The 27,642-nt window shown below is 41.2% G+C and overlaps 1 protein-coding gene across 1 annotated transcript; it reads right to left on the reverse strand.

Annotated features, from left to right (window-relative positions):
* Positions 1 to 895: 895 nt before the first annotated feature.
* Positions 896 to 14,445, reverse strand: ing4 (inhibitor of growth family, member 4). Its single transcript, XM_063185874.1, has 8 exons — positions 14,387 to 14,445; positions 13,863 to 13,934; positions 13,592 to 13,758; positions 7,885 to 8,002; positions 6,362 to 6,485; positions 5,808 to 5,955; positions 3,106 to 3,167; positions 896 to 2,872 (listed from the first exon to the last, which is right to left on the reverse strand). The coding sequence occupies exons 1-8, from the start codon at positions 14,421 to 14,423 to the stop codon at positions 2,833 to 2,835; spliced, it is 768 nt and encodes a 255-aa protein (XP_063041944.1). The 5' UTR covers positions 14,424 to 14,445; the 3' UTR covers positions 896 to 2,832.
* Between the last annotated feature and the right edge of the window lie 13,197 nt (positions 14,446 to 27,642).

A 27,642-nucleotide genomic window follows, 5' to 3' on the forward strand; every position in this document is an offset into this window, starting at 1 on the left:
GTTCACTTTCTAGAATAACTTGGACATGTGTGTTATGGTCAGTCACATGTTTCACTATTGGCCCGGAGTTGTGCACACAGGTTAGGAACTACTACTAACCAATTGAATGATGCGCACAATGAACAACTCCTGAGTTATTTGGAATGGAATTAAAATATCTTCATTGCACCTGGACATTAACATTTTATATCAAGGATTGGCCTACATAAAGAAAGGCTGTGGTAACTGAACACTGACATATGTTTTTAAGACTAGGCTTCTTTTTATGTTCACAACATCTGTGGGCCTGGTGATATTAAACCAGATGACCTGGACCTACTGTAGCCACTGTACTGTACAGTGTGAAAGGAATTCATAGGCTAAGCAGGTAGGCCTGCCGCCCAACACCACCTTGTAACCCAAAGCTAGTCTCAAAGGGCAAACTGTGCTTAGCCTGTCTGTATTAGGTTTAATTTTACAGATGAACCAATAGATATAAAATGAGATAAATAAGATGAACAATTTTTGCCTGCCTACCCCAGGCTGAGCTGATGTTACCCCAGTCTAAAGCCCTAGTCTCCTTGCAACCAAAAACTTGACTGTGGATATAGACTTAGAAACAGATAAGGTCTGCATACAGCGAAATAAGCCCCCCAAAAGGAAAAAGGCTCTTTATTAAATTAAAACAGCCACATTTTGATCACCCTGGATCTTTGTCAGGCCTGATGAAGCTCCAGGGTGATTGAAACATTGCTGTTTAACTTAAATTCAGCTTATTTTGCAGTGTGCAGATCCCACCCCCTTAAACTGTCTGACACTTCTGTCTGGCACCTGCAACATGTGCCATTGGATGTGTGGACCCAACACAAAATAGACTTAGTAACACAAATAAAACACTCAAACTCAAGTCTGGTGATTCATTTCCATCGTTCAGTTTACTGTAATGGAAGACATAAAAAGCAAAAAACAAAAAACAAACAAACAATAACATCAGTACAGTCCTCTTTACACATTAGTTTAAACAGAAAAAATGAAGCACTTCCACGCAGATTCTGCTAGTTCAACAACACGTTTGTTGTCCATCAAAGCACCATGTCATGTAAAAGGGAACTTCTTAGAAGTGTGGAGCACCTTCCTCCAAAAAAAGAATACCATGAGAAGAGGTAAAGGCAAGCTTTTTTTCTCAATAACAGAGGCTTGACTTGGTAAAAAAAAATTAAGGTCAGTGGAATTAGTCAGTATGGACTAACCCGAGTCGCCAATATGAGTGGTTTCAGCCTTGCTTCACGAACAAGAGCGGAAACACACAAGGGTCTAGCGAGAGTCAGGCTAAGTATGGACTACTGTTGACTATGAAATTTTAGCATAAGACATCTATCCTCTTGTTATAAAGCGAATGCAAATATGTCCGCTACTGACCTTTCTTTGTAAACATCAAAATGGTGAAATAATAAGAAAACATTAAAACATTTGGAAATTATGTTGTACAATCTGAAATCTACACTCATCTTGTGTGTTTGCACACAGAATCCATTGTCCGCTCATTACTTGCAAACGGGTTTTGAAATACTTCTTTTCGAAACATATACTTCATAAATACTATAGATATATAATGCTTGCCGTGTTAGTGCATGGGATGATGTGGTGTCTCTCACATTGAGCACAAAAATGAAATGTGAAATAATAATAATAAAAAGAATATCATTGTGTGCTTACACAAGCAGGAATTGTAAAGCTTGAGTTGTTCAAGGCCCTTTCTGTAAACACCCTTTTCTTCACTCCAGCTGGGAGAGCAGGATGAGAGGTCTGACGGACAATGTTTGTGTCATGTTGAGTCAAGTCATAAATACACTTACAGAGGTTGCGGTGGTATACAGGGCCTTCCAAAAATGTTATACACACGTTAGATCATTGTACATCCATTGCAGGTGATTTTTTTTTTAAATCCCACAATTTCAAAGTGTAATAGAAATTAGAGACATCATTTTATGGTTTTTTGACCACCTGCTCTCAAATGGACATCCATTCTGGTCCAGTCACGGCTGAGACGATTCTCTTGTATTTTTTACGCATTCAATTTCAAATGGTTGCCTTTAATTTCTGTGACTTTTTCCAGGCGTAATACCATAGACATGCCCATCATCAATTTGAGAATAAGTGACATTAAAAAGTGGCGTCTATTAATCTTTGAAAATTACATGAATGTTAATGGATACGGCGATTTAAAGTGTGTACGTGTTTGACTTGGGGACCTGTGTAGTATATGTGCGGACTACTCCCCACAGGAGATCACCATCACAGAGCAGTCCAGTAGTGTCCCGATTCCAAATAACCGCATATCCAAAATAAGGACACCGAGGATCCCATGGAAACCGTTTCATACGGTGGATGTGACGTCACTAGCACCCCTCATTAGTCTAGTTTCAACCAAACTAAATATTAATAAAATAAAACTGTCAAATCCAACCCAAAAAAAAATCTATAATAGTAAATATCTAAAAAAAGAGAAAAAGAATCCCCTTGAAACCTTAAAACAAAATGGCTGACACCAGGAATATAAATTAAGCTACGTGTAACCGTTAACTACACATCTGTCTGCCCTTCTCTAGCGGGAGCGGAGAGAGCAGAGGAACATGGAGACAAAGCACCAAAACAATGCAGAGAGCAGCTCGATGCTTAGTGTGTGTGTGTGTGTGTGTGTGTGTGTGTGTGTGTGTGTGTGTGTGTGTGTGTGTGTGTGTGTGTGTGTGTGTGTCTTGAGGAGATACAAAAAAGTTTGCTCCCCCATCATTTTGCTGATTTTCTTCTCTATCCGCATCTCTTCCTTCACTTCCATGCCACTCACTCGCTTGCTCACTTCTTCTTTCTCTCTTGTGAACACCGTGGACAGTACCTGGAATGGAGACAAGTTTTTAAATAAATAAATAAATCAGAGAATGTCTGACAATTCAGCTTTACTAATATACTAGAAAACAGCTTTACTAATATACTAGAGTATCTATCTACTCTGTTGCCTTGTTTTGCACTGAAACGATACTGTCTATGCATGGAATGAAAAACCCAATTTCAATTTCTTTGTATGACCAATACATGTGAAGGAATTGACAAAGATGACTTTGAACTTACCATTTTCCACGAGGTTTGGTGGTGAGTCCCACACAAGCAAAGTGGAACCACTCAATTGAACACTGGGTAGACAAGAAGAGAAGAGACACACGGTTAACCTCAGAGTTAACCAATTACATATTACTTCTGAAATATCTCTTTGGTCCATACAGCATATCAATAGCAAATGAAAATAAAGAAATTAGGAACAGAAAAACGGAATTAATTAACTAAAGTTTGTCAATCAAGCAATGCTAGGAGTTTTGTTTGGTTCATCATAGTGACAAAGCAGAACCAGGTCTAGCTTTGTGAAAACTTGAGTGTGTTCTGTACATTAAGCTATTAAGATCTGGAAACACATCTGTGGGTATTTACCTTGAAGACCGACTGAAGCATCTATGTACATTTACCTTTCACAGCGTTGAAAATTATGTTACATTCTTTAAAAAAGGCCTTTTAGGGCTTAATCCATTTACCGGTATGCCTTAAACACCTGCCAAAACCTCTGCTACATGCCCAAGCCATTTTTGGGGAGATGGCACTGTCTGTCTATAAAACCCTAAATATCTCAGCCTATGAAGCACACAAAAACGTGAAATTAATTGTTATGAACGTCATGTTGCATTTGCACATGAAGAGTTCTTTTCCAAAACGCTATATCCACCATTTTTGACTTTTTGCATTTTAATATTGGAATTGACTGCTAAGAGGTCCTATCATCTATATGTGAATTCTCCCCATCCAAATGTTTTGAGAACATACTTTAAAACCTCTATAAAAATGCATTTTGCAATGCATTTCAATGGAATGCCCAATACAAAAATGTCACTTTCCCAACATTCTATAAAATGATATATCTCATTTTGGAAAAGAGCTCTTCACATGTTCATTCAGCTCTAACAAAAAAATTAATAAAAAAAACTAATTTCATGAGCCTCCAGGCACTAGGGTCAGGTCAATGTTGCACTACACAGCATCCGGCATCAATGACTTACAGAAATATGATAAAGGAAGTACCAGAACTAATTGTGGAGCTGTTACATCTTTGGAGGCAAGTGCAGGCTTGCAGCCATATTAAGAATCTGGATCTAAAGGTGCATGTAAGGTTGGTGCATGTAAGGTTATGGGTGACTAGATGGGGTGATCCAGGGCTGCGGGAGAGACTGGTATAGGCTCCCAGGAAACCTGACACTACACCCTGCCTGCCAGTACATGACCCGGCCTGTCCTTACAGCAGCATAAATACATACACAAAGTTAGGAGGTGGACATTTACCCCTGACACCAGCCAAATGCAGACACACAAAAAACTGGCTGATTCTGATTCTGTCAAGGGCATGTTTTTTTTTTAAATGGTTCCCAATTTCTCAAGGAAAGTAATGAGAGGTTGAACATACTGGCTTGAATGCAAAACTCTGTTGTACAAGCAGTATGGACAGGCTGAGGCTACAGTTTTATAAGCTTGATTAAAAATGACTATTGTCATTATCTTTATTATTATTATTACTGCCATCATTCCCTGCCTTCTACAACATGGTTTCCAAGTCCAACAGAAAGGACCTGACAGAAACAAGAAAAATCACACACATACACTCATAGCATCTAAAATGATCTACCCGTCCGACATCCAACCTCAATGACCTCAACACCTCGAAAGCAGTCATACGCCGGCCTCACACACAAGCAATATCTGATGACATCTAGCGCCCCCCTAGTCACGATATAATTCTCAGCCCTCCTGTAGCCGTCACAAGGGTCTGGTCGTCTGACGGTGTAAGTGCTTGTGTGTGGTTGTCTGGTGGCCTTTTGTGCTAACCCGTGTGTAATGTGTATTCATATTTTTTTCCAGTGTTAGAATGTCTCTCTGTCTCTCTGTCTCTCTCTCTCTCTGATGTTTTGTACCCGTTTTATATTTATACGCAAGTTGGGTTTCCTTTCTGACGGTTTGGTCAAAACAAACATACTGCAAGGGACAATAAAGGTAGGCTAGCTTACTGGCTTAAAATGATTACGATTATTGTTGCTACTTTTATGTTAATATTATTACACAAATATGAATGATTACTATTGTAATAATACTGTTTTTACTTTACACTTTTCACATCCCTTTAATGAAGATGAAATTTCTCAAAAGGGAGATATTTTAGACACCAGGTGCATTCCCTTGAGCAATGTGGGGGTTAGGTGGCCACTTCAGCCATGGATTGTAAAAGACCACTCACATTCTTTTGCAATGGTATGGACTAGGGGTCTAAACAAAACGGAAACCTAGCCCTAAATTCAAACCAGCGGCCCTTGAATCCCCACACCAACTCCCTACCTACAGGCCCACAGCTAATTCCAAGCGAATTATGATGTCACAATGTCACACGATGAAGCAAGCAGTGCGTTCCAATATGCGACCTTGCGTCCTCCACCTGTGCTTGTGGCCTCATACCAGGAAGTAATATGTCATGATGACATCACCGACAACAGCATTATATTTCAATATCTCGCAAAAACTCAATTGTAAGTCATTTTCTCATTTGCAAACTGGATGGTGAATGAAGAATAGTCCCCCAAAAATAGTTTTGGCTAGGCTGAGAGCGGGAAAACTTATTTGTTTTCTCCACGGAGTAGGGGCCAGGAGGCAGGGTGAGGCCACAAGCACAAGTGGAGGACGCAAGGTTGCATATTGGAATGCACACAATGTGACACGATGAAGCCAGGAGCTCTGGAACTCACGTCGGTGTTGTCACAGCCGATCATCTCCCCATAAGACACCTGGTGGCACAGGCAGTACGTGGGCTCGTTGGGGTCCACTGGCATGTCCAGCACGTCTGAGGGGTGCACGTTACCAAAGGTCCCTGTGGGCACAGAGCTAAACTCCGTCCTGAGAGAGAGAGAGAGAGAGAGAGAGAGAGAGAGAGAGAGAGAGAGAGAGAGAGAGAGAGGGAGAGAGAGAGAAGATTATATATATTTATTCATTTCTGTGTGGGTGGAAAACAGTCGTTTTAGAATCGACTATACCATAGATGAGGAGGAATAAAAACAAGCGAAACACTACAAAATACTAAGACTGCAAGAGAGTGCACTGCCTTTAAAATTGTTCAAACCCTCACAATTCCTCACAATGTTATAGGCTGAGCTGAAATATGGCTGCAATATCCAACACTTTAGTTTAGTTGCAAACTTAACTTAGAACCAAATAAATTAATAAAAAGTGGAAACTAAGAATGTTTCAAATAGAATTTGTTATTGGCTAAATTACATATATTACATAATGTTATTGTACTTACGTCTGCTGCATGAGTTTGACTTTCTTCTGGGCGCTCCTTGGGCTGGAGTCATCATCTGAGTTCTTCGCCTTCGACCTGGTGCTACCACGTGCCACTTTCTTCTCTTTCGGCCCTCGGATCTCACCTTAGGATTACAAATAATTGTGTTGTTGTGATAAATATTATTGCTGTAATTACATAATTATTGTTCTAATTATTGTTATTATTATAGGCATCACAAAGTCTTGACAATTGAACATTGCAGCATTACATTGAACATGCATTTGAAAGACAATGTTTATCTTCGACCCCTGGAAGACACTAGGGGGCGACAAAGTCTAAATTCCATTAACGAAACTCCCATCCTTCTTTGTATTGTGCTTGTGGCCTTCTGATGACGCTGCAAGACGTCATTGATGATAGAAGTTTACGTCAATAGTCACTTTATTACAATAATAATAATAAAAATATTCCCCCAAAATTTGCTGTGCTATTCATTTCTCCACAGAAGTGGTGGGTCAGCGAAGCGTGAGTCCAAAAGCGCAAGTTGCAAACAGGAGTTTGGATAATGGAATGTACCTAAGGTCACACTTGGCGAGTAATGGTTAAGAAATATTCAAACACGCTTGCCTGGCTTTTAAAAATACTGTCCGTCATCTCAATGTCAAACGCAAATTGAGCCTCAACGCTGCGTGTGTATATATGCCCGTCCAATAATTGCTGACAATATAAATCCCAAATTCCAGATGCTCAGTGGCTTTGTTTCCATTAAGCCCAGTTTATACTCAGAAACAAAATTGTCAAACCAAATTGCAGTGTTGCAGACAGCCTCGCAGAGATTTCGACCCACTTCGCAGACACTTGGTATGCACCTCCAAAAATGTGACTGTTCACAGATGAGCTTAGCAGATGACTGTGGCAACAGCCGCAGTGATTGGTCCTCTCGACCAGAGACACTTGGCCCTTGACAACAAGCAACTACTCCCTTGTTCTAACCTTCACCAGGACGACGGTTTGTCAGAGGAAAATGCTGGGTAATATTCATTAAATAAGTTTCCCATGCTTTGTAGCTCCATGTATTTACATAAACCCAAAGACAACATGTGTACTTGCAAGCTACGACACTGAAGTTATATTGGGACAGCTGAACAGTGTCTCCAAAGACACATTCCACTTTATGCAATCTGCTCTCGACAATGAGACACTTCCTTGTTCCAAACAACCCCGGTGGCTGCTTGTGCAAACAAAAATACAGGTTAGCATTTCTTGAATATGTTACACTTTCACTGTCGTCGACAAAGTAAAAGACACGTTAGTCTACTCCTTGTACTGAAGGCAGTTTGAACAATCCTCTTGTTGCCCCAACCGTTGTTGAAAAGAATAACATAGCGCAGACCTGTTGATCCCGTCGGAGCAAAAATCAAATACATCTGCATAGAAATCTTTGCAACAGTCTGCCGCTAGAACATACAGAGCCCTATAGACGCTGCTATTAATATTGTACTTTAATACATGCTATTCACTATGGATGCACTGGAACTCACTCTTGTTTCCTTTGCTGGAGGTGGTAGAGTCGTAGTCTGTGCTCTCAATCTGTTTCTCCTTCAGGTCGGCCTCGAAGCGGGCCAGGTCTGTGTCCAGGCGGCGAATATGCTTGTCCACCTGTTATCAATTATACATTAAGATCCTATGGCACAGCTCATGATACATTCTCACAAACACATTATAATTCACAACACATCAAAGTCAAATGCATCACACTTTTTGCTCCCTTGGTGATGGCATTTGGGGGTGCCCCCTTGCACGGGTGGGCATAAATGCAATTTAATTGTGTGCAGTGAACACTGTGTGCTGTGCCACAATGACAGTGGGAGTTTCCCAACTGGGCTTTCAATCTCTCTTTCTCTTATTATTATTATTTTTTTACAGTTCACCAAAGTACAGTTAGGGCCATAAGCTTAAATATTTGGACATCTGCACAATTTTCATCTTTTTGGTGCTGTACACCATCCCAATGGATTTGAAATGAAACAAACGAGATGTACATTAACAGCAGACTTTCAGCTTTAATATGGGGGTGTTTGCGTCCAAATCGAGTGAACTCTGAAGGAATTATGACATTTTCTATCAGTGCCACCCCATTTTTAAGGGACCAAAAGTATTTGGACAGTTTAGTATTTATACATCAAACTTTCAATGTTTAATTATTTGGTTACAAATACTTTCCAGTCAGTTACAGCCTGTAATTTGCAATCCATAGACATCAAAAGACACTGGGTTTTATCTCTGGTGATGCTATGGTGAGCTCTCTATTGCAACAGTCTTCAGTTCCTGCTTATTCTTAGGGTATTTTCCCTTCAGTTTTGCCTCCAGCAAGTGAAATGCTTGCTCAAACGTACTCATGTGAGGTGATTGACTGGGCCATTGAATAATATTCCACTTTTCTGGGGTAGAAATGGCTTAGTGGCTTTCAGATGAAGCTTTGGGTCATTGTCCATCTGCACTGTGAAGCATTGTCCAATGAGTTCAGAACCATTAGGTTTAATATGACATGATAATATAGCCTGAAAATCTTCAGAATTCATCCTGTGGCTTTTGTCAGTAGTCTTCATCATCAATAAATACAAGGGGATAATTGTATTGACAGATATGCATGCCTACACCATGACACTACCACCACCATGATTCACTGATTGGGTGGTATGCTTTGAATCATGAGCAGTTCCTTCCCCCCTCTATACTCCTTTCTTCCCATTACCTTTGTACAAGATGATTTTTGTCTTCACTATCCATAGGATGCATCTCAAGACCTGGAAAGTCTTTTTAAGACGTTGTTTGGCAAAGCCAAATCTGGTATTGCTATTTCTGATGCAATCAATAATTTACATCTTTTAGTAAACCCTCTGTATTTCCTATGGTGAAGTGTTCCTCAATGTTCTTGATCTTTTTTTTGATTGTTGCCTTGGACATGTATCCACCGTTCACCTGGACACTGTTCTACATCTGGCCAACTGTTGGGAGATGGGGTTTTGTTCACCAGATACAGAATATTGTCTGTTATCCAAAGCATTTGTCTTCCATGTCTGCTAGGTAATTTAGTGTTGCTCTGGTATTTATTTTTTTCCAACATTCTGAACTCTTGAATTAGTCATATTCAATGTTTCCCCATCTCTCAAATGGGTTTGTTTTTATTTTTTTCAACCTTATGAGGGCTTGCATCACTGATGGTGACAGGTGGACTTTGGATCTCATGGATATTCCGTAAAAATATATGGAAATGCAAATTGAACACTTCAAATGAACTCTAAGACCTTGTATTGACATCTTGATGATGGGATAGTAAGGGAGTAACACACATCTGACTGGAAAATAGCTGAGAAGCCTACTGTCCAATTACTTTTGATCCCTTGAAAAGTGGGCAACATACACAAAAAACGTTGCTATTTCATTCCTGTTTATGCGATATGGTTTTTAACACCCTCACATTAACGCTGAGAGTCTACAGTTAATGCACAGCTTGTTTGTTTTATTTCAAATCCATTGTGGTGGGGTATAGGGTGGAAAAGGATGATAATTGTGTTGCTGTCCAAATATTTCTGGCCCTAACTGTATGTGACCAGATGCAACATTATGTATATGCACACTGTGACATAGGTTTAACTGCACAGTGTAAGTACACAATGTTACACACTGATGTAGATACACCAAAGAATAAATGGAATAATTATGTGCCATCATGTGTTACCGTACGAAGATGGCATTTTATACAAGTGGCATGTCGATCTGACATGACAACTGTCATGACGTGTTAAACCAATAGCTGTAACTTGAACCCTGTATTTTTACGGTCATGCCTAGAGTGGTGGCACACACAGGGTGCTCTAAGCAATGAAAAATACAAATATATACACCGTATTGCTCTACTAGCACACTACACTGAGTGTGTGTGTGTGTGTGTGTGCAGGGCTCCAGAGTGCGACCAATTTGGTCGCATATGCGCCCATTTTTTTCAATGGTGCGCCTAAAAAATATTTTTAGGCGCACCGGTGCGACCAGCCATCAGTAGAACAAAATCAATTACCAAACAACCGTTTTAATGGACATAAAATGAATAGTCATTCTACAGTAGTGGCCCATCATCACACAATAAAACGTGTCGATGCGGTCATTCCTTCAACTCCGCTGAACTATCGTAGCTTTCTCCCCCTTCCTCGCTCACAGGCAGCCCGACGTTTCAGAATAGAATGTTCGACTTCGCTCAACTATCCGAGTTCACATGTGCCAGCGAGTTTTGTGTTCTCAACCAGGCGAGTTTTGCAACGGACGAGAGAGCTACAAGCACGGCAAAAACAGCAAAATGACGTGAGGATATTTTAAACACGAGAGTCACAATCACGGGGAAAAACGAAATGGCTTGAGTGGATATTAAACATTGCCACACAAAAACGCAGACGGCTGCGGATAATTGCCCGTTTGAGCCGCGTGCAGAGTTGGCCAAACAACAGGTGACGCGCTAGTCTGTCGGGACTTCTGTGAGAGTTTTTTGATAGCGACTAGGGCAGGCCACATACTGCCTATCAGTCGGCAAGGCATCGTTCATGCACCTCGAGACAGCACGAGAGGGAGAGAGAGAGAGAGAGAGAGAGAGAGAGAGAGTGAGCGAGCGAGCGCACTAGTGCTGTCGTGTCTGTTCGTAGCACTTGCTAAGATACCCTACCACAATCATTATGCAGAGGGAGAGCGCTCAAAACGGGGAAATAGACAAAACCCACCTCAGATTCCACTGTACACATAAGCTAGGCTATTTGTGTCTAATGATTTTAAAAATCATGACATTTTTTAGCAGGGTTTGTTTCATCCATCCATCCCTCTATCTATCTTCATATTGTAACTCTGTGCTTGTGCCGTGTGCGTAGCCTTATTGCAGAAAAGGCTGGTATGTTGATCTTACTAGTCAAACACATACTGACTAAAAGGCTACTAATTTGGTCTTTTCTACCAGCCAAACTGCTTGTAGCCAAGATGTGTTAGTTAGGTAGCCTACTGTCATGTCTTTTATAAGGAGCACATTTGGAAGACTAGTCTATAGCACATGAAATGCTCCAGGTCTTTTAAAATATAGCAACAATAAAAGAATAATAATAATAATAATAATAATAATAATAATAATAATAATAATAATTATTATTATTTATAATAAAAAATAATTGTATTATTATTATTAGAGGTGCACCGAAATGAAAATTTGTGGCCGAAACCGAAACCGAAAAATAATTAATCACTTGGCCGAATACCGAAACCGAAACCGAATATTACAGTTCAGTCAAAAGTGATCAAAAGCTAGGTTTTTCACTATTTTTGAATATTGCTGAAATAATTGTTTATTGGATGTGCACGAATATTCGAATGTTCAAGTATTCGTTTTCCTTTCGAATTTAGAATAGTCCTGTCGAATAAAAAAAATCCAGCCAGTAAAAAAAAAATCTGTGTTGGCCTCCCTAGCAGTGTTAAGTGACAAATGAAAAGTACTGCAGGGTTACATTAAATTAACCCAGTAGCTCCCCTGTATTCTAATTTCTCTGGTAGGTCTAGATACGATGCTCATCTTTCATTTCCAACTCGTAAGGCGAGTGTGTCTGAAAGCGTCCCGCCCCCCGCCGACACGACACACACACAGCCAGGGAGAAGCCACGCATCTCGTGCATTTCGGGAATGGGCATTGGGCATTCATAAATAAATCGTTGACACTGTAAATCTGCAATTGGTGATGGTTTTGTAAACATGGACTGTCATCTGTAACTGTTCGGGAATAATGTCACATCAATTTGCGTCTGATTTGGCCAGCGTAAACTTCTGCAAGGTAAGCTACTTGTAGCTGTCAGTCAGTGTCAACAATGGCAGGTTATTTCAATATCTCTAACGCTAATACTGATAAGCTAACAAGCGAAGTAAACTAGCTGAGCACTCTTAGCTGAGGCGATTTTATCTGGCTTACTACACTATAATCTGCAACTATTTGGGGGTCGTTTCATATGGCGTTGCTTCGGATTTGTAAAACAAACTTTGTAAAAGCCACCCCCTGTAGCCGTGCGAATCGGGATACTCTCTGTCAACAATGTCAATTGCTAACTAGTTCTAATGCAGCCCAACTAGCGAACAGCTGTTCAGTGGGGTTTACTTTGCCGTGCCACGAGAATGGAAGGAGGGTAAGAGGGAATGATAAATATTTCTTGTCACGGACGCACAGACTCCTCTTCCAGTGAACGTGCTGCTGGACGTTCAGAGGTGTACACTCGACAGCATTTTCTAGCTATTGCTCCCCCCTGGTGCTGTAGATGGAAGGCCACTGTAAATAAGTATTGAACTCTTTATGATACGTCGGCGGAATTTAGGCTACACGTCTCAAGGGATGACAGTGGGAGTCCCTCAGTTAGCAAACGCACATCTTTTTTTTCCCCGATTTTTGAATAACATTCCAATAGTGGCCATCGAATTTCGAATAGTGTTTTTGGCAGAAATGCACATCCAAATGTTTTGACATGTTTTGGAAAGAAAATAAATGTGTATTTGATGTCTTCAAATGTTAGAGTAGAACTGAAATTAGTTTAATTAATGCCCATTTTCAATTCATTTTCTATTCGGCCTCCGATTCGGCCGCTCAATTGGCTTTCGGCCGAAAACCGAAAGTGTCTTTTTTTGCGTTTTCGGCCGAATATTTTCGGCGGCCGAATTTTCGGTGCACCTCTAATTAGTATTATTCTATTATTGTTGCTATTATTGTTGCTATTGTCATTATTTTTAATTATTATTATTTTTTTAAAGCTGAGGTGCGTGTGTGTATGGGGTGGTGAAAACATTTGGGTGCACCTAAATTTTGTGCTGGTGCACCTAAAAAAAATGTTTAGGCGCACCAGTGCAACCAGTGAAAAAAGTTAGTCTGGAGCCCTGGTGTGTGTGTGTGTGTGTGTGTTAGTCAGATGGAACAACTGGTCTGCGGAAGAAGCCGTTTACCAGTGAAAGGCTTTTTATGTTTTGGCTCAGCATAGGTTACTGTATGCCTGTCTACATCATTTTGCGAACAATCAGCTATTCAGTTAAGTCAGGGGTGGCAAACCTATGTTTCGAGGGCCGCTTACGGCCCTTGGAGGACTTAATCAAATTTGAAGCGGCTCTCGAATGAAAATGGTTCCCCACCCCTGAGTTAAGTGGTGTACCACTCAGTGTAAGATGTAGCTTCTTCTCCAGACTCACCATCTCATAGGTCTGCATTGCCAGCTGCACTTTATCATCTCCAAATTCTTTACATTTGCCATAGGACTGCTGAATCTGGCGCAGCAGAGATAGTTTCTGTTCCGGGGACAGTGTGCGAGCATTGGTAGTGTACTCTCTCGCCAAGGAATCAATCTGCCCTTTCAGGTCTGGAAAACATTGAAGACATTAAACCAAAATGACAAAGATGCAACATTGTAATTCAAGGGCAAGGTAGATGTAATAATACCATCTACGACCAAAGCAAGCTCACCTTCAGTACGCTGGTCCAGATCTCGCATAAGCTGAAAATTCCTTTGCAGTTCGAACGGCAGATTTTCTATGCCTTAAAACACAATCAAAATAGGTATCGGTATTGGTAAATATGGGGTACATTCCAGCTTCTAACTGGATAACCAGCCTTTTGCAGCCTGAGCCTCTGACGTTACCTAGCGCTGTTGTCTGAACAGCAGGCCAAGCTAACGTTACAACACATGTATTCTCTGTATTCATGTATTCTCTACAGCAATGTTATTGAAAGGGCATCTGGTTTCTTATTATTATAAAACGCTGGTTAAATCACCATCCTATCTAAACAACTTCAAAGAATGAAAGCATCTTTGGCCTGCTAACACAGGCTAATGTTGTTGTGTTAGCTGGTTGATTTCGGGACGATTTAAAAGGTAACTAGAACAGTGAAACCTCTGAATATTATCCTTCCATGTACTTTACACATTGTAAACCACGTTTGGAAGCAAATTTATTGTAATTGAACCCCGGTTACAGCAATATACTTACTGTCCAGATAGTGCTCAAGATACATTCCCGCCGCCATCTTGACAAGCACAAACAAAGGCTTTTCCGGTATACCCGGAAATTCAACTAGAGGGCAGTGGTGAGCAAGTTTTGTGCAGTTTAGTGCTTGACCAAATCCAATTCTGTCAAATGGCTCTAGCTTGATTTCATATTGGGCCTAATTGTTCTCTATTCAAATAGGGGTTTTGTTCAGCTACGCTGTTTTCGACATGTTCATACATTTGTAAAACACTGGAGTCACCAGAGGAACTTTAGGGTGGACATTTCAGTGTGAGTTGTCCTATGTAACATTTTAAGATGACCATATCTAACTATAGACTATTACCTTATAGGCCCCTGTTTGTACATAGATTCAGAATATCTCTTTTAAAATTAAACATACTTAGGCTACTCATAAATTGGTCAAGAAATGCACCTGCCGTCTTTCAAGATAACATGCTATAGGCCTATTGTAGTACACTTGTAGTACATGTACACAGCCTACAGGAATAATATCAGTGAGATAACATTTTTGGATGTTGCTAATGTTTGCTGGGTTTGAGCGAGTAGGCCTAGGCTATTATTATTTTGTGCTACCTGTGTGCTTGTGTTTGTCCTTCAGAAGCAGCATGGCCTATCTGTAACTGCTGCCCAGCTTGGCTGCCTGGCTGTCCCACTTAATGCAGACCGGTGGCCTGGATGGCCTCTTATCTGCCTCCATGGTAATTTTAGATGGCACCTCTCACCAGACCAGAGACTCAAGCTTTATCATAACAGCATTGGTGAGGTAAGAGGTTTTACTTCATTTTATACAGTAAGTTAAGGGAAGGAGTGCGTTTTAGCTGCACGGGCAGATTAAAACATACATTTGAATGTATTTAATCATTCTTTCTTTGTAGATGCGGGAATCAACTTGTTTTTTTCTACACTGAATTCAAAATGAAAGCACATAGTCCTCCATTACATAATCTTCTATTGTATACATAATTTTACAAGTGTGGTAGACAGTGGTAACTATCATTATAATTTATGAATGAATTACATTTTAATAATATTTTTTTAATATGCCATATCACAGAAAAATAGCTCACAATAGACTCTCCCAACAGTCACCAAATCTGGCAAAATCTAAAAGTATTTCTCTTATTTGTATGTGTGAGGTGTCTCTACTTCCTTCAAAGCTCAAACTACTTCATGAATTACAATCAAATCAATATGTTTGACCCTTGTCTGAAATGCTCCACACAAATCCTCCACTGTCTCCAACCCTCCACAGCTTCTGGTATGTTGGCACTGTCAGGTAGGCCTCTGTATTTTATTTAGCAGCTCATTTTTCTCCTCTGCCACACAGTCCGTGGCCCAATAGCCTATATTCCTTCAAGTCTACCCTAGCTACTGTTGAATCTCCTTGGCCAGTGAAAGACGAGAGAGGGCAGAGTTTAGCCTTTTTTCCTGCTCCAGTTTCCACCCACAGACTCGATGTGAGCCTCATGCCAAGACGGTATAATTATCTGCTTAGTCTTTAATTAAGTCTGCATGATAGTGCTACTACATGAAGTGCAGTGTAGGATAGCAGAGATCAATGTGATACACACTGATAGGCAACCTGGAATCAAAAAAAGTATTGATTCAAATACAGCTGGGTCTCAAACTATGACGGGCCTTCTGTATTGTGGATAGATTAGAATAGATTCTTTATTGTCCTATAGGGATATTTGTTTTCACATCAGACTGTTCAGTTCCAACAGGTTAGATCTTGTAGTACACATCTCATTTGCTATACAGTATAGATACAATTTTTACACATAGACTCATAAACATCCCCAGACATCCACATACAATACACACATATTTTCATACACACTCCAATATACTCCAATAGACTCCAATAGATCGCTGTTGCAATCTATGAGTGGATGCATTTAGAGCTCATTTCACCCCAGAAGGTTCAACCGCATCCTCAAGGGAGAACCTTTAACCCCCAATACATTTCCAAGTCCATCTGGACAACAATGTGTTTTGGCCAGCCTTCAGGAGACCCACCGTGTTGTGTCTTTTATAGTGTAAACGATCAACAAAGTAAATAAAAAGCAGCTAAATTACCTCACTTCATTCGCACTATTGATTGTAGCCAAGGGCAACAAACACGGGACTGATTTAAGCTCACCGTGTTCAGAGGGCGCTCCGTCTAAATTAGAGTGCTGGCTCGGCTGGCTTTCTCAAGGCCACAGCCAGGGCCGTGTTAAGATGACCCGGGGCCCCTAGGCTACAGGTTGCTGTAGCCCCCCTTGAAGGCCAAATTTCCGGACAAAATTATAAAGGCATTCTCATAATTACAAGCTAGGAATTAAGGATAACATGTCTGCCAGCTGTGAAGAGGAGTATAAGAAAGATTTGACAGATACATTTCTAAATATCCCATATTCTGTAATTGTACATGTTTGACTTTTTGCCAGTCAGGGGGGCCCTTGGCAGGTGGGGGCCCCCTAGGCTGTAGCCACATCTAGCCTGTGGGTTAATCCGGCCCTGGTCAAAGCCCCCTCTGCCACTTTCCAACAAAAGCTGTTATTTCCCGCCTGCATGAACCTCCCTCCCTGCACCCTGCTGTGTTCTTGCCCTGTGCGGCGATGCAGGCTGTTCAAGCCTCTTGCCTTTGAATGTGCTTCGATATGCATTGTTAGTTGCTTAGTTACGTTACACTCAAATTGTCCCATCCAGACTCTTGCACACTCTTGTGTGCTCTGTGAAGACAATTTATGGGGGTGCACCGGTGATGACTTAGTGCTAAATGCGTTAATTGGTTGGACATGTTCCAATAACCCAACAAACACAGAGAGAGCGCAGTCTTATTATTACGTTCATTACCTGTTTATTTGCCTTCTTACTTGCACGATGAAATTAAAAGAAGAAAAGGCATTTTAATTCCTGGAAGATGAATGCACCTGTTGGGTTTGTATTGGTGTTCTTTTTACCTGCACCCAAAGAAAAGATGAAGATGAATGCACCCGTTGTCCTCTATGTTTAGTTGTCATTTGTGTTTGATACTTGCCTTCAGGGCTCTAGATTAACCTTTTTCATCACCTGCCAAAATGGCTAGTAGATATTGATCAAACACATACTCAGAAACACATACTCAGGCAAAACACATACTGGGCAAACACATACTCCGAAATGGGTCAAAGTGGCTAGTAAGTTGGTCTTTTCTACCAGCCAAACTGAAATCGCACCAGCATTTGGCCGGTTGGCTAGTGTTAATTAAGAGCCCTGCTTGCCTTCATTTAGCCTGCAGTACATTGCATGCTAGTTATACCAATACCTCCTGTGACTCTGCACAAAATTCTGCATCCAAGTCATTGCTTACAGAGCTTTGCAGTCACGATAGCCAACGTATACATGGGTTCACCGTGTTTATCAACACGGTATTGTGAGGAGGGGCAAGACACTGGCAGCCAACCACGTGAGCTAATTTTTTTTCAGAGGTTGAGTTGTGTGCAGCTATTTTCGCGCAGTCAGGGGAAAAAATGTTTTAGAACCTATGTATACGTCTAAGAAATGAGTAGCATGTTCAGTCATTTTGCGTCATGAACTAGCGGTTCTAATGTCGTGATTATTTGGCTTCTTCAGGACTCTACATGAGGTGGAATGATTTTCCCATAGCTTTGTGTAAACGAACAGTTTGTCTCCATACCACAGAGCCACAGTTCAAGGGCGAGAGCACATTTCACATTTCCCACAGAAATTGCAGGAGGGTTAAGAACAGCTTCAGGGAACTTAAATGTCAAAAGCTTCAATATCGAAAGGGTGAATAACCGGGAGAGGGAGGCAGGGAGGGAGGGGGAGAGAGAGATTGGGGGGGGGGGGGGGGGGGGGGGTGGGGGGGGGGGGGGGGTAGTGAATAACTGAAAGAGAGTGAGAGGCAGAAAGAGAATGAGAAAAGGAAAGGAAGAGGGATGGAGAGCGAGAGAGAAGGTGTAAGGCACAGTGAGAGGCAGAGAGAGTGAATAGAGAAACGGTGAGAGAGAGAGAGAGTGAGAGAGAGAGAGACTGAGACTGAGAGAAACAGTGAAAAAAAGAGAGCGTGTGTCTCTAAGAAAGATAGACCAATTCCCCTCATGCTCTCCTCCTTAAAGAATCTCATGAGGAGCGATGGCTGCATAAAGCCTCAGCGATGAATCATGTACAAATACAGGATGAGTCAGAGGGTCAGGATGTGGGGAAGGGGTAGGGAGAAACTGAGGAGGAGGCAGCAACAAGGACGGCCATGGAGGAGGATGTATTTATTGGCCTTCTCTCTACTCCAAAACGAGGAGGAGCAATGGCTGAGGAGGGAGGGTGGTGCTGAGACAGAAGGTGGCAGTGATTTGGGTGGTGACTCTGGGGCCAAAAAGATGCCTGTGTGTGTGTGTGTGTGTGTGTGTGTGTGTGTGTGTGTGTGTGTGTGTGTGTGTGTGTGTGTGTGTGTGTGTGTGTGTGTGTGTCTGTGTGTGTGTGTGTGTGTCTGTCTGTCTGTCTGTCTGTCTGTCTGTCTGTCTGTCTGTCTGTCTGTCTGTCTGTCTGTCTGTGTCTGTGTCTGTGTCTGTGTCTGGGTGTGGGTGAGTGGAGAGATTGAGGTTGTTACTGATAATGATATGGGCACCCGTGGCCTAGTTACATGTAAGGAGAAAGGCTTTAGATCAGAGGGTTGCAGGTTCGAATCCCACCCTTCCACTCACCACCACACTCCATGGCTGAGGTGCCCTTGAGAAAGGCACCTACCCTCTCACTGCCCCAGGGACTGTAGCCAATACCCTGTTGCTTTGGATGAAAGCGTCAGCTAAGTGTAGTCACATGAGGGTCTGAAGGAAACTTTGGATTTGCCCCGCTCCCAAACCAAAATGCAGTAGAACCAATAAGGATTGTGGGATTTTACAGAGATGAGACATAGTCAAAGTTTAAATGTCGTAGTCATTGGCATTGATTGTGTAATTTTTTAACTGTATTTTCGTATCCTTGAGTAGTTAAAGTAGCACCTCCTTAAAATGTCAGACAAGTGTTTCCCCAATCACATACAAATTTTAAAAAAATAAAATATAACCACGCCTTTGCAGACCTATGCATATGACGTATAGCCTGATAAACCAGCCTAAATGCGAGATTGTATGTGTAATTTAGTCTGGCCCCGTCGAATAGTACATTCGAAGATTGTTGATGAGTACAACCCGTTGTCTTTCAAACCGTGCCTCGGCTTATAGGCCAACGCTCTGACCAATCAGTGCGATATCTTTCGCGTTGATGTGCTCTCCCAGCTTTGCGAGCTTCGTCGTCACTCCCTCAAAACCCCGCCTGCTTTGATTCAAAACAAATCTCTGCAGTGTGATTGGTTTGCCAGATTCAGGGCAATGTGTTCAAAATGTTAGGCCGTCCGAGGCCAGACCCACTCACAGGCAAAAAAAATTGGCATCCAGCGGGTGGCGCTGGTTTACTAGGCCATATGACGTAGCTCCAGATGAATGTTTGTGGAGCAAGGTGGAAACTATTCATCTGGCCAGACTCAGATTAAGGTAGTAGTATGTCACCTCATCTTGTGACCCACCGGCATTGTGGATGGGCCAGGGCTATAGTGTTTTACTCAGTTTGAATAAAAGTGTGCTCAAATGCTAGGACACGGGGTACAGTCCATTATCTAACTCCTGTCCTTCACTTGCGCTTGTGAACTTGAAAAACAATCGTTTTTATCTAGGCACGACAACTATTGGGAAGCATTTCCCCATTCAACATCCCAATAGCAAATGAGCAATTTTGAATTGCGCTTGTGCGAGAACTTTATTTCTCTTGTCAATGACGTCTTACGACGTCATCATGACGTCACAAACACAAGGGAGGACAGGAGTTTGGATAATGGACTTGGCACATAACACAACTTTTTTTTTTTTTTTTTGGGGGGGGGGGGTCCTTCTGAGGCACCCTCTACTGCATGAATTATTATATTTACAATGTAAAAAAAGTTTCATTGCTTTATTAGTGTTAAAATGAGTTAAATAATAGATTTAATATATATATATATATATATATATATATATATATATATATATATATATATATATATATATATATATATATTATTTTTTTTTTAATATTTTTTTTTTAAATTTTTAAGTTTTTAGCTTATGGTTGCCATATGGCAACTTCATGCAGTCGTGGAATCTTGTGTAAATCTTTTCCTTGATAAATCTTCAATATATTACTTTCCAAATGTTAAAACTCATTAAATTACATAAATTAATTTATATATTTTTAATATTTAGTGAAATTATTTTTGGTAAAATAGCAAAATATGGTCTACAATTCGGCCCATAGATATGTACACACATCTTCATAAAAGCTTCAGAAAAAGTTGTTTACCCTTATTTGCAAACATGTACAATGCTTTTTAAAAAATGAAACATGTCTAAAATTACAAATATTAGTGCAAATGATTAATTAAAAATTATAAGAAATATCTGTAAAAATAGCCTCATACTTCTCTAATTCTAAGTCATTCCAATGGGGTTGATTAGCCTGGGAACTCCCACACTGCCTTTAGTTCTACACAATCGTTTCGATCTGAAAGACAATCTCACTTGTGATTAGGTCTGGTGTTAACCAGGCAAGGGGTTGATTGGGGTGAATGGCCAAAATGCTGTTCCATAACTGCATGAAGTTGCCATATGGCAACCATAACATTTTAGCATTTTACAAAAAAAAATCTTAACATCTAAAGTTGTTTTAATGATGAAAAATAACAGTTTACATATTACAGATAGTGTTTTTATATTTTGGGCAGAAATGTTGGTAATACCGTGGTTTATGGAGACCTTGAGCGATGACCTCCACACGCCAAAGTAGGGCTATGTCTCAAATTACGCACTTTTGTCAGTGCATTGACAGTCAGTGCACACAGTGTTGTGGGAAAAATTGAGCGCTATGCACTGTGCCCTCGCTGGAAGTGACGGCTGAGCATGGCATTAGCTCACCAAAATATGAGTTGGCTACTGTTTACAATGCACAGCGTCTGGTGCTTCTATTTCTATGTCCTTCACCCCAAATGACAACAATCACACATACAATACTTTGGTTGGCATGAAAAGGTTGGTGTCCCATCAACATTACTTACAGAACTAGACTGCCTGTGCAGTCGCCTTCGACTGCTTAAGGTATATCCCCGAAACGCGACGCTTCCAGTCCCCCATCATTCCTACCACTCCCGTCCACCATTTTGTAAACGTATATGATACATACAGACGTGACATGACGTGCATAGGCTTAAAACCAAACGACTATTGTGAAAATGAAGTAAAAAATGGGGCAAATGGTAATACTGTTTTAATGGTTCAGTGGATATACCACATTAGGTACAGTGTAATAACCAGTGTAACAATATTTAATACAATGTAATACCAGTTTACACCGCCATTTTTTTAACTTACATCATGTGTTTGTGCGTAAGTGGTATTACATGGTATTGCATATTGTTACACTGATATTACACTATATTATATGGTATTGCATACTATTACACTCGTTATTACACTGTACCTGATATTGCATATTGTTACACTGGTATTACACTACTATTACATGATATTAAATATTGTTACATTGGTTATTACACTGTACCTAATATGGTAGATTCACTGAAATGGTGAACCATTAAAATAAGGTGTTACCGGGCAAATCAATCCACCCAGTCAGAAGTTATGGGCCAAATGAAAATTCCGCCATTTTGAAAGTGTTGTCTTCCAAACTCGAATCAGTTCATGAACCTACCCTAGAGCATTCACACACAAAATATGGGACAAATCCATCCACCCGGTCAGTAGTTATGGGCCAAACAATAATTCGGCCATCTTGAATTCAGCCATCTTGAAAGTGTTGACCTCCAAACTCGAATCAGTTCATGAACCTACACTAGAGCATTCACACACCAAATCTGGGACAAATCCATCCACCCGGTCAGACGTTATGGACCAAACAAAAATTCGGCCATCTTGAATTCAGCCATCTTGAAAGTGTTGACCTCCCAACTCGAAGCAGTTCATGAACCTACCCTAGAGCATTCACACACCAAATCTGGGACAAATCCATCCACCCGGTCAGAAGTTATGGACCAAACAAAAGTTCGGCCATCTTGAATTCAGCCATCTTGAAAGTGTTGACCTCCAAACTCGAATCAGTTCATGAACCTGCCCTAGAGCATTCACCCAAAAAATCTGGGACAAATCCAAACATCCGTTCAAAAGTTATCGCGTTAACACGAAAGACCTTACGCGACGGCGGCGGACGCGGACGCGGACGCGGACGCGGCGGCGGCGCACGCAAAACCATTACATCCCCGACGCTCCGCGTTTCGGGGATATAATTAGGAGACTGTTGGCCAAACTTTTCTATTGAATAGGGCTGCACAATTAATCGAAAATAATTGAACATCATGATAAAATGGGGAAATCGAAGTCGTGATTTTATTCGTGATTTAATCGTGGCAATAGTGACCTACCTTTGAGAGCGTCCTTGAAGCCAGAACATACTGACAGGCTGGTGTTTCTGGACAGAAATCTGTCCACCTAAGTTTCATGCTATTGCCTTTACATAATTATTACAATTAATTTCATTTAGCTCATCCCGTATATAATTCTTTCTTGGTTATATTTCATCTTGATATAATTTTCAAAAAAAAATGGCAAAAAATCAATAATCGTGATTAATAATCGTGATTACGATTTTGAACAAAATAATCATTATGATTTTTTCCATAATCGTGCAGCCCTACTACTGAACTGAATGCCACATTTTCTCTGTGTCATTGTCAACATGGCCGACGTTTAGTGCGTGCAGTGTCCACCATTCAAGCACTGCCTTTTCCACCATTGTTAGGGGATCATCCTGGCACTTTCAGTGCACTGGCTCAACTGAAATTTTCAGCGTGAGGGCCCTAGGCACTGAAAAACAGTGCCCGAAATGCACAAGTGCACGGCATTTGAGACACGGCCCAGGTGATGAAAAAGGACTTCCTGTGTTTATTTCTTTATCGTGTGACCTGAAAAGTTTTTTTGGTTTCAAAGTAAAAGGCTGTCTTATCACAAATAAGTATAAATAAAAAGGTTATAGTGTACCATCTACTAGAAAAACTGGAAAAAGTTAACGGTTGCCATTTGGCAACCCCATGCAGTAGAGGAATAAGAAAAAAAATAACCCTACCGATCTACACTGCCCTTGGTTTGCATGTGTACTCCTCACGCATTGTATGTGGCTCATTATGTCCCCGGCTACACAGTGCTAAGTGGCTTTGGATAAAAGCATCTGCTGAAGTGTAGTGTAATGTGGCGGTGATGGTGGCGAGGCCGCTGAGAGGTTTGACCGGGCCTTGGACAAAATCATCTGAAAGGTTCGCCCCTTCTGAATGCATTTAATGTAATCGGGACCTAATTTTGCCTTCCCTCTGTCTCTGTGGGCCCGGGACAACTGACCCATTTGTCCACCTTCCTGTCTTCTTCCCTGATGGTGGGGATGTTGATAGTAGTAATTGGGGAGGGAAGGTGGTGGTATAGAGGCAGCGTTCCCGAGATCTCTTTACAAATCCTCTCACCTCTGTGACAGGCAGACATGGCGGCATGCAACAGAGGCGGCCAGCGCATCGATTCTCGCTCTCATCGACGAGAGGGAGTGCTGTTTGTTTCCCTCAATAGCCTTGGGAAAGTATCAGGGGATTGGGTGTGCGTGTGTGTTTGTGTGTGTGTGTCTGTGTGTGTCTCTGTGTGTCTGTGTGTTTATGTTTATGTTTATGTCAGCATACAGCATGTTTGCTGTTTCATAGGCGTGCAAGTATAGTAGATGCTACTCAAAGCCTGTTGAGGGAATTCTTGTTATACTAGTATGCAGTCAACATACTGTATACTCAAATGCAAACTTCTACCACATAATAGAATGAAATAGGCCTATCCGAGGCTCCTTTGAGAGATGGTCTTTATCGTTTATAATATTGTTTGTACAGATTGTAGCCTCTTGGGGGTCGGCGGCGTGCCTATTCACTATTTGCTGAAAATACTCAAGTACAACATAACAACATTGCTATGACAGTACCGAGAGCCTTAAGTAACAGATTAAGACAGCTATTACAAAGTTGGTGACAGTAAGGTTATAACATAGGCTCTGCGCTAAAAGAAATACAAAATACTTTTACTAGTCACAATATTGTTTCTTTCTGACCACAGTGAACATAACACAGACACAAGCCGTATCTGTCTGTCCCTTTCACCAAACAAAGCCAAGCAACAACAGGACATAAGTCAGGTACTGTATCTCCGAGCCAAGGCGCTCATGACTGACGTGACTTCAGCAACAATAAGAGTGACACGGGGAGTGACAGCAGCACTGATCGATGCTGAAGGCTGCATCACGACTGAGTGACATCACATCCCCTCAGGGACAGATTGCTGCACAGGCCTACTGGGCCCAGGCCCAGGGGCCCAAGAGTCAAGGGGGCCCTGAAGCTTTAGCCTCTATATTTGCATTCTCATATTGCATTAAAATCACACTTTTAACAACTGTATTTTCAAATTGGCTCAGGGGGAAAATCCCCCAAACTCCCGAAAACATAGACTCTCACACCTGGCCTAAAACCTTGAGTCGTTTTGAATAGCGGCACCATTGAGGGGGGCCTTTCTTGTTGTCTGGCCCAGGGGCCCGTGGACTCACGATCTGTCCCTGCATCCCTTCTGTCCTGCTGCCTCACCCGACTCTGTGGCAGGAAGACAATCTAAGTCCTTTATATCATTGTTTAGCATTCACATAGCCTGTAGCTGTGTTAAAAGAAGACGAAGGACACAGTTGCTACGTTTACATGACATTTTTGATTCCGAATTAATAATTTAGAATTAAATAGTTCCGTCCAGTTAGTTTCATGTAATTCCGAATTGTTACGTGTTTACAATATATGATGTTTTTAAAGCGGAATTGCACTTTATTCAGAATTAAAGTGAGTTCATTCTGAATTAAATGTCTCAAGTAAACTTAGCCAATGATACATTTTGTCATACAGCGTTACACAGACTTTAAAAAATACCAGACACGTCATATCGCTTTAAATTTGGTGAAATTCATGCAATTTTGAAAGTGTAATAGAGTTTACTGACATCCTGTTATTGTTTTGGTGCCACCTGTTCGGTATCACCCAAACCAGGGGTACTCAATTAAAAGTCCCAGAGGGCCAGTTTTTCAAAATTCCTCCCAATAAAGGGCCGGGCCGGGCCGACACGACCCCCCCCCCCAAAAAAAAAAATTAAATAAAAAAAAATAAAATAAAAATTAAATAACATAAAAATAAAAAATGATAGGCCTAAGTCCTTTGTCAGCACAATACACACGCACTAACACCCACAGCAGATATTTAGTTTCCAGTGACAGGATATGGGGTGAGGTGCCTGCCTTGCTCTCATTGCCACCCACCCTTTAGTATTTTGTTTAAAATGACATAACTATCTGCTAGCCTATATTTGCAGACTACATTCATAAAGATTTACTTCTTAGTGACAAAACCAATAAGCCTGAAGATAACACTTTTCAAACAAATGTTGCTTATTATGACTTTGTTTATGCAGCTCTCACATGCATAATGAGAATCAGATGGACCCAACAAAGAGGACACATAGATAGGAGAACACCAGGTTTTGCCAACAAGAAAATGGCACATTTGATGCAATGTTGATTGAATGCAAAAGCCAATAATAAATTGTCAAGTTGCTCATAACTTTGTTTGCAGTCTTATCAGGGTCTTAGCATTCCAAACGAACTATTTGGGGACTGTTTAAAAGTGTGAAAAGTTTATTAAGCAATTCGTTTTTAATAGGCTACCAATAGTTAGCTGCCAGCAGAGCTCAAACAGTTTGCCTTCATTTGTGTTAGCAACTAGCTACAGCTACTGCAAAACCAATTCGAAGTCCTAACACACTGTTTGCAATCAAATGTGGACAATTATTTTCAAAAACGGGGCATAGAGAACTTTGTGAATAATGTATTTACATGCTCTGAAACAGTCCTTCCCTTGTAGTCTACCTCACAACCTCTAATGCCACCGTCGTAGGTGCTTCTGTCCGGAGCCTGCAGTGACTGAGAAACAGGGAGAGAAACTGCCTGAGGGGGCGGAGCACGGCACACTTCTTCATTGCGTCTGTGGCGCGATTTCAAAATAAGAGCCGACAGCGCCTTCGGACCAAAAAAAAAATAAAAAAAAAATATATATATTTTTTTTCAAAATGATAAAAATAGCCAAAAATAGATGCCCCGCGGGCCACAAATGGCCCGCGGGCCGCTATTTGAGTATGGGGGACCTAAACCTTGGCATGCACTCTCTGGTCCGGACACTGTTGACAAGGCCAGTCACACACAATTCTCTTGGCATTTCTGTTCATTCTCTTATAGCATTGACTTTATACATCAGTTCGAGAACAGGCTGGTACAAAACCATACTATGATATCTGTAAATTCTATTGCACTTTCGTTTAAATTTAAAATTCAATGGACTTTAATAAACTAAAATAATGAGCTTTTTAAAAACATTTTAGGACACCCTGTATATTTTATTTGTCGCATGGATAGAAAAAGTTCCGTAAAACTATAACATGCAGTGAAATTTGAGAACTACGCGAAAGACCTGGGCCCAGTAGCGGAGAAGTATCTAAGAGTAGACTGCTTAGGCAAGTGTTACTGTTGGGAAGTGTGCTGAGTTCTGATAACCCAATTTAACACGTCCTTTCTTCTGACAGAATACGATAGCCCCTCAATTCCCTTTTCCTTCATCCATCCTCCCTGTGATAACCTCGCTCTGATTTACCGTTTACCTCGCTCTCTCTCTCTCCCTCCCTCTCTCTCCCTCTCTCCTCCCTCTCTCTCCTCCCTCTCTCTTCTTCCCTCTCCCCTCCCCTTATTCTTTATCTGTCTCCTCCATTCTCCCTCACACATGGAAGCAGACACACACACACACACACACACACACACACACACACACACACACACACACACACACACACACACACACACACACACACACACGCACGCACGCACACACACACACACACACACACACACACGGTGCTATAAATAGCAGCATGCGCCTTCAGTTGGTTTCTGTCAAACCAAGGCAATTGTGAGTTTAGACAGCCATCCGCTAATACCACTGCACAGTATGCAGACGCAACCTCTCCCTCTCTCTCTCTCTCTCTCTCTCTCTCTCTCTCTCTCTCTCTCTC

Source organism: Engraulis encrasicolus, chromosome 20 (assembly GCF_034702125.1).
Source record: "Engraulis encrasicolus isolate BLACKSEA-1 chromosome 20, IST_EnEncr_1.0, whole genome shotgun sequence".
Taxonomy (NCBI): domain Eukaryota; kingdom Metazoa; phylum Chordata; class Actinopteri; order Clupeiformes; family Engraulidae; genus Engraulis; species Engraulis encrasicolus.

Bases quoted from the DNA above. Each gene is read 5' to 3' on its own strand.
- ing4 (XM_063185874.1), bottom strand. From the start codon at position 14,423: ATGGCGGCGGGAATGTATCTTGAGCACTATCTGGACA. The intron at 13,759-13,862 runs GTGAGCTTGCTT...AATGTTTTCCAG, and splicing joins TCTGGACCAGCGTACTGAAG to ACCTGAAAGGGCAGATTGAT. The intron at 2,873-3,105 runs GTAAGTTCAAAG...TCTCCATTCCAG, and splicing joins ACCAAACCTCGTGGAAAATG to GTACTGTCCACGGTGTTCAC.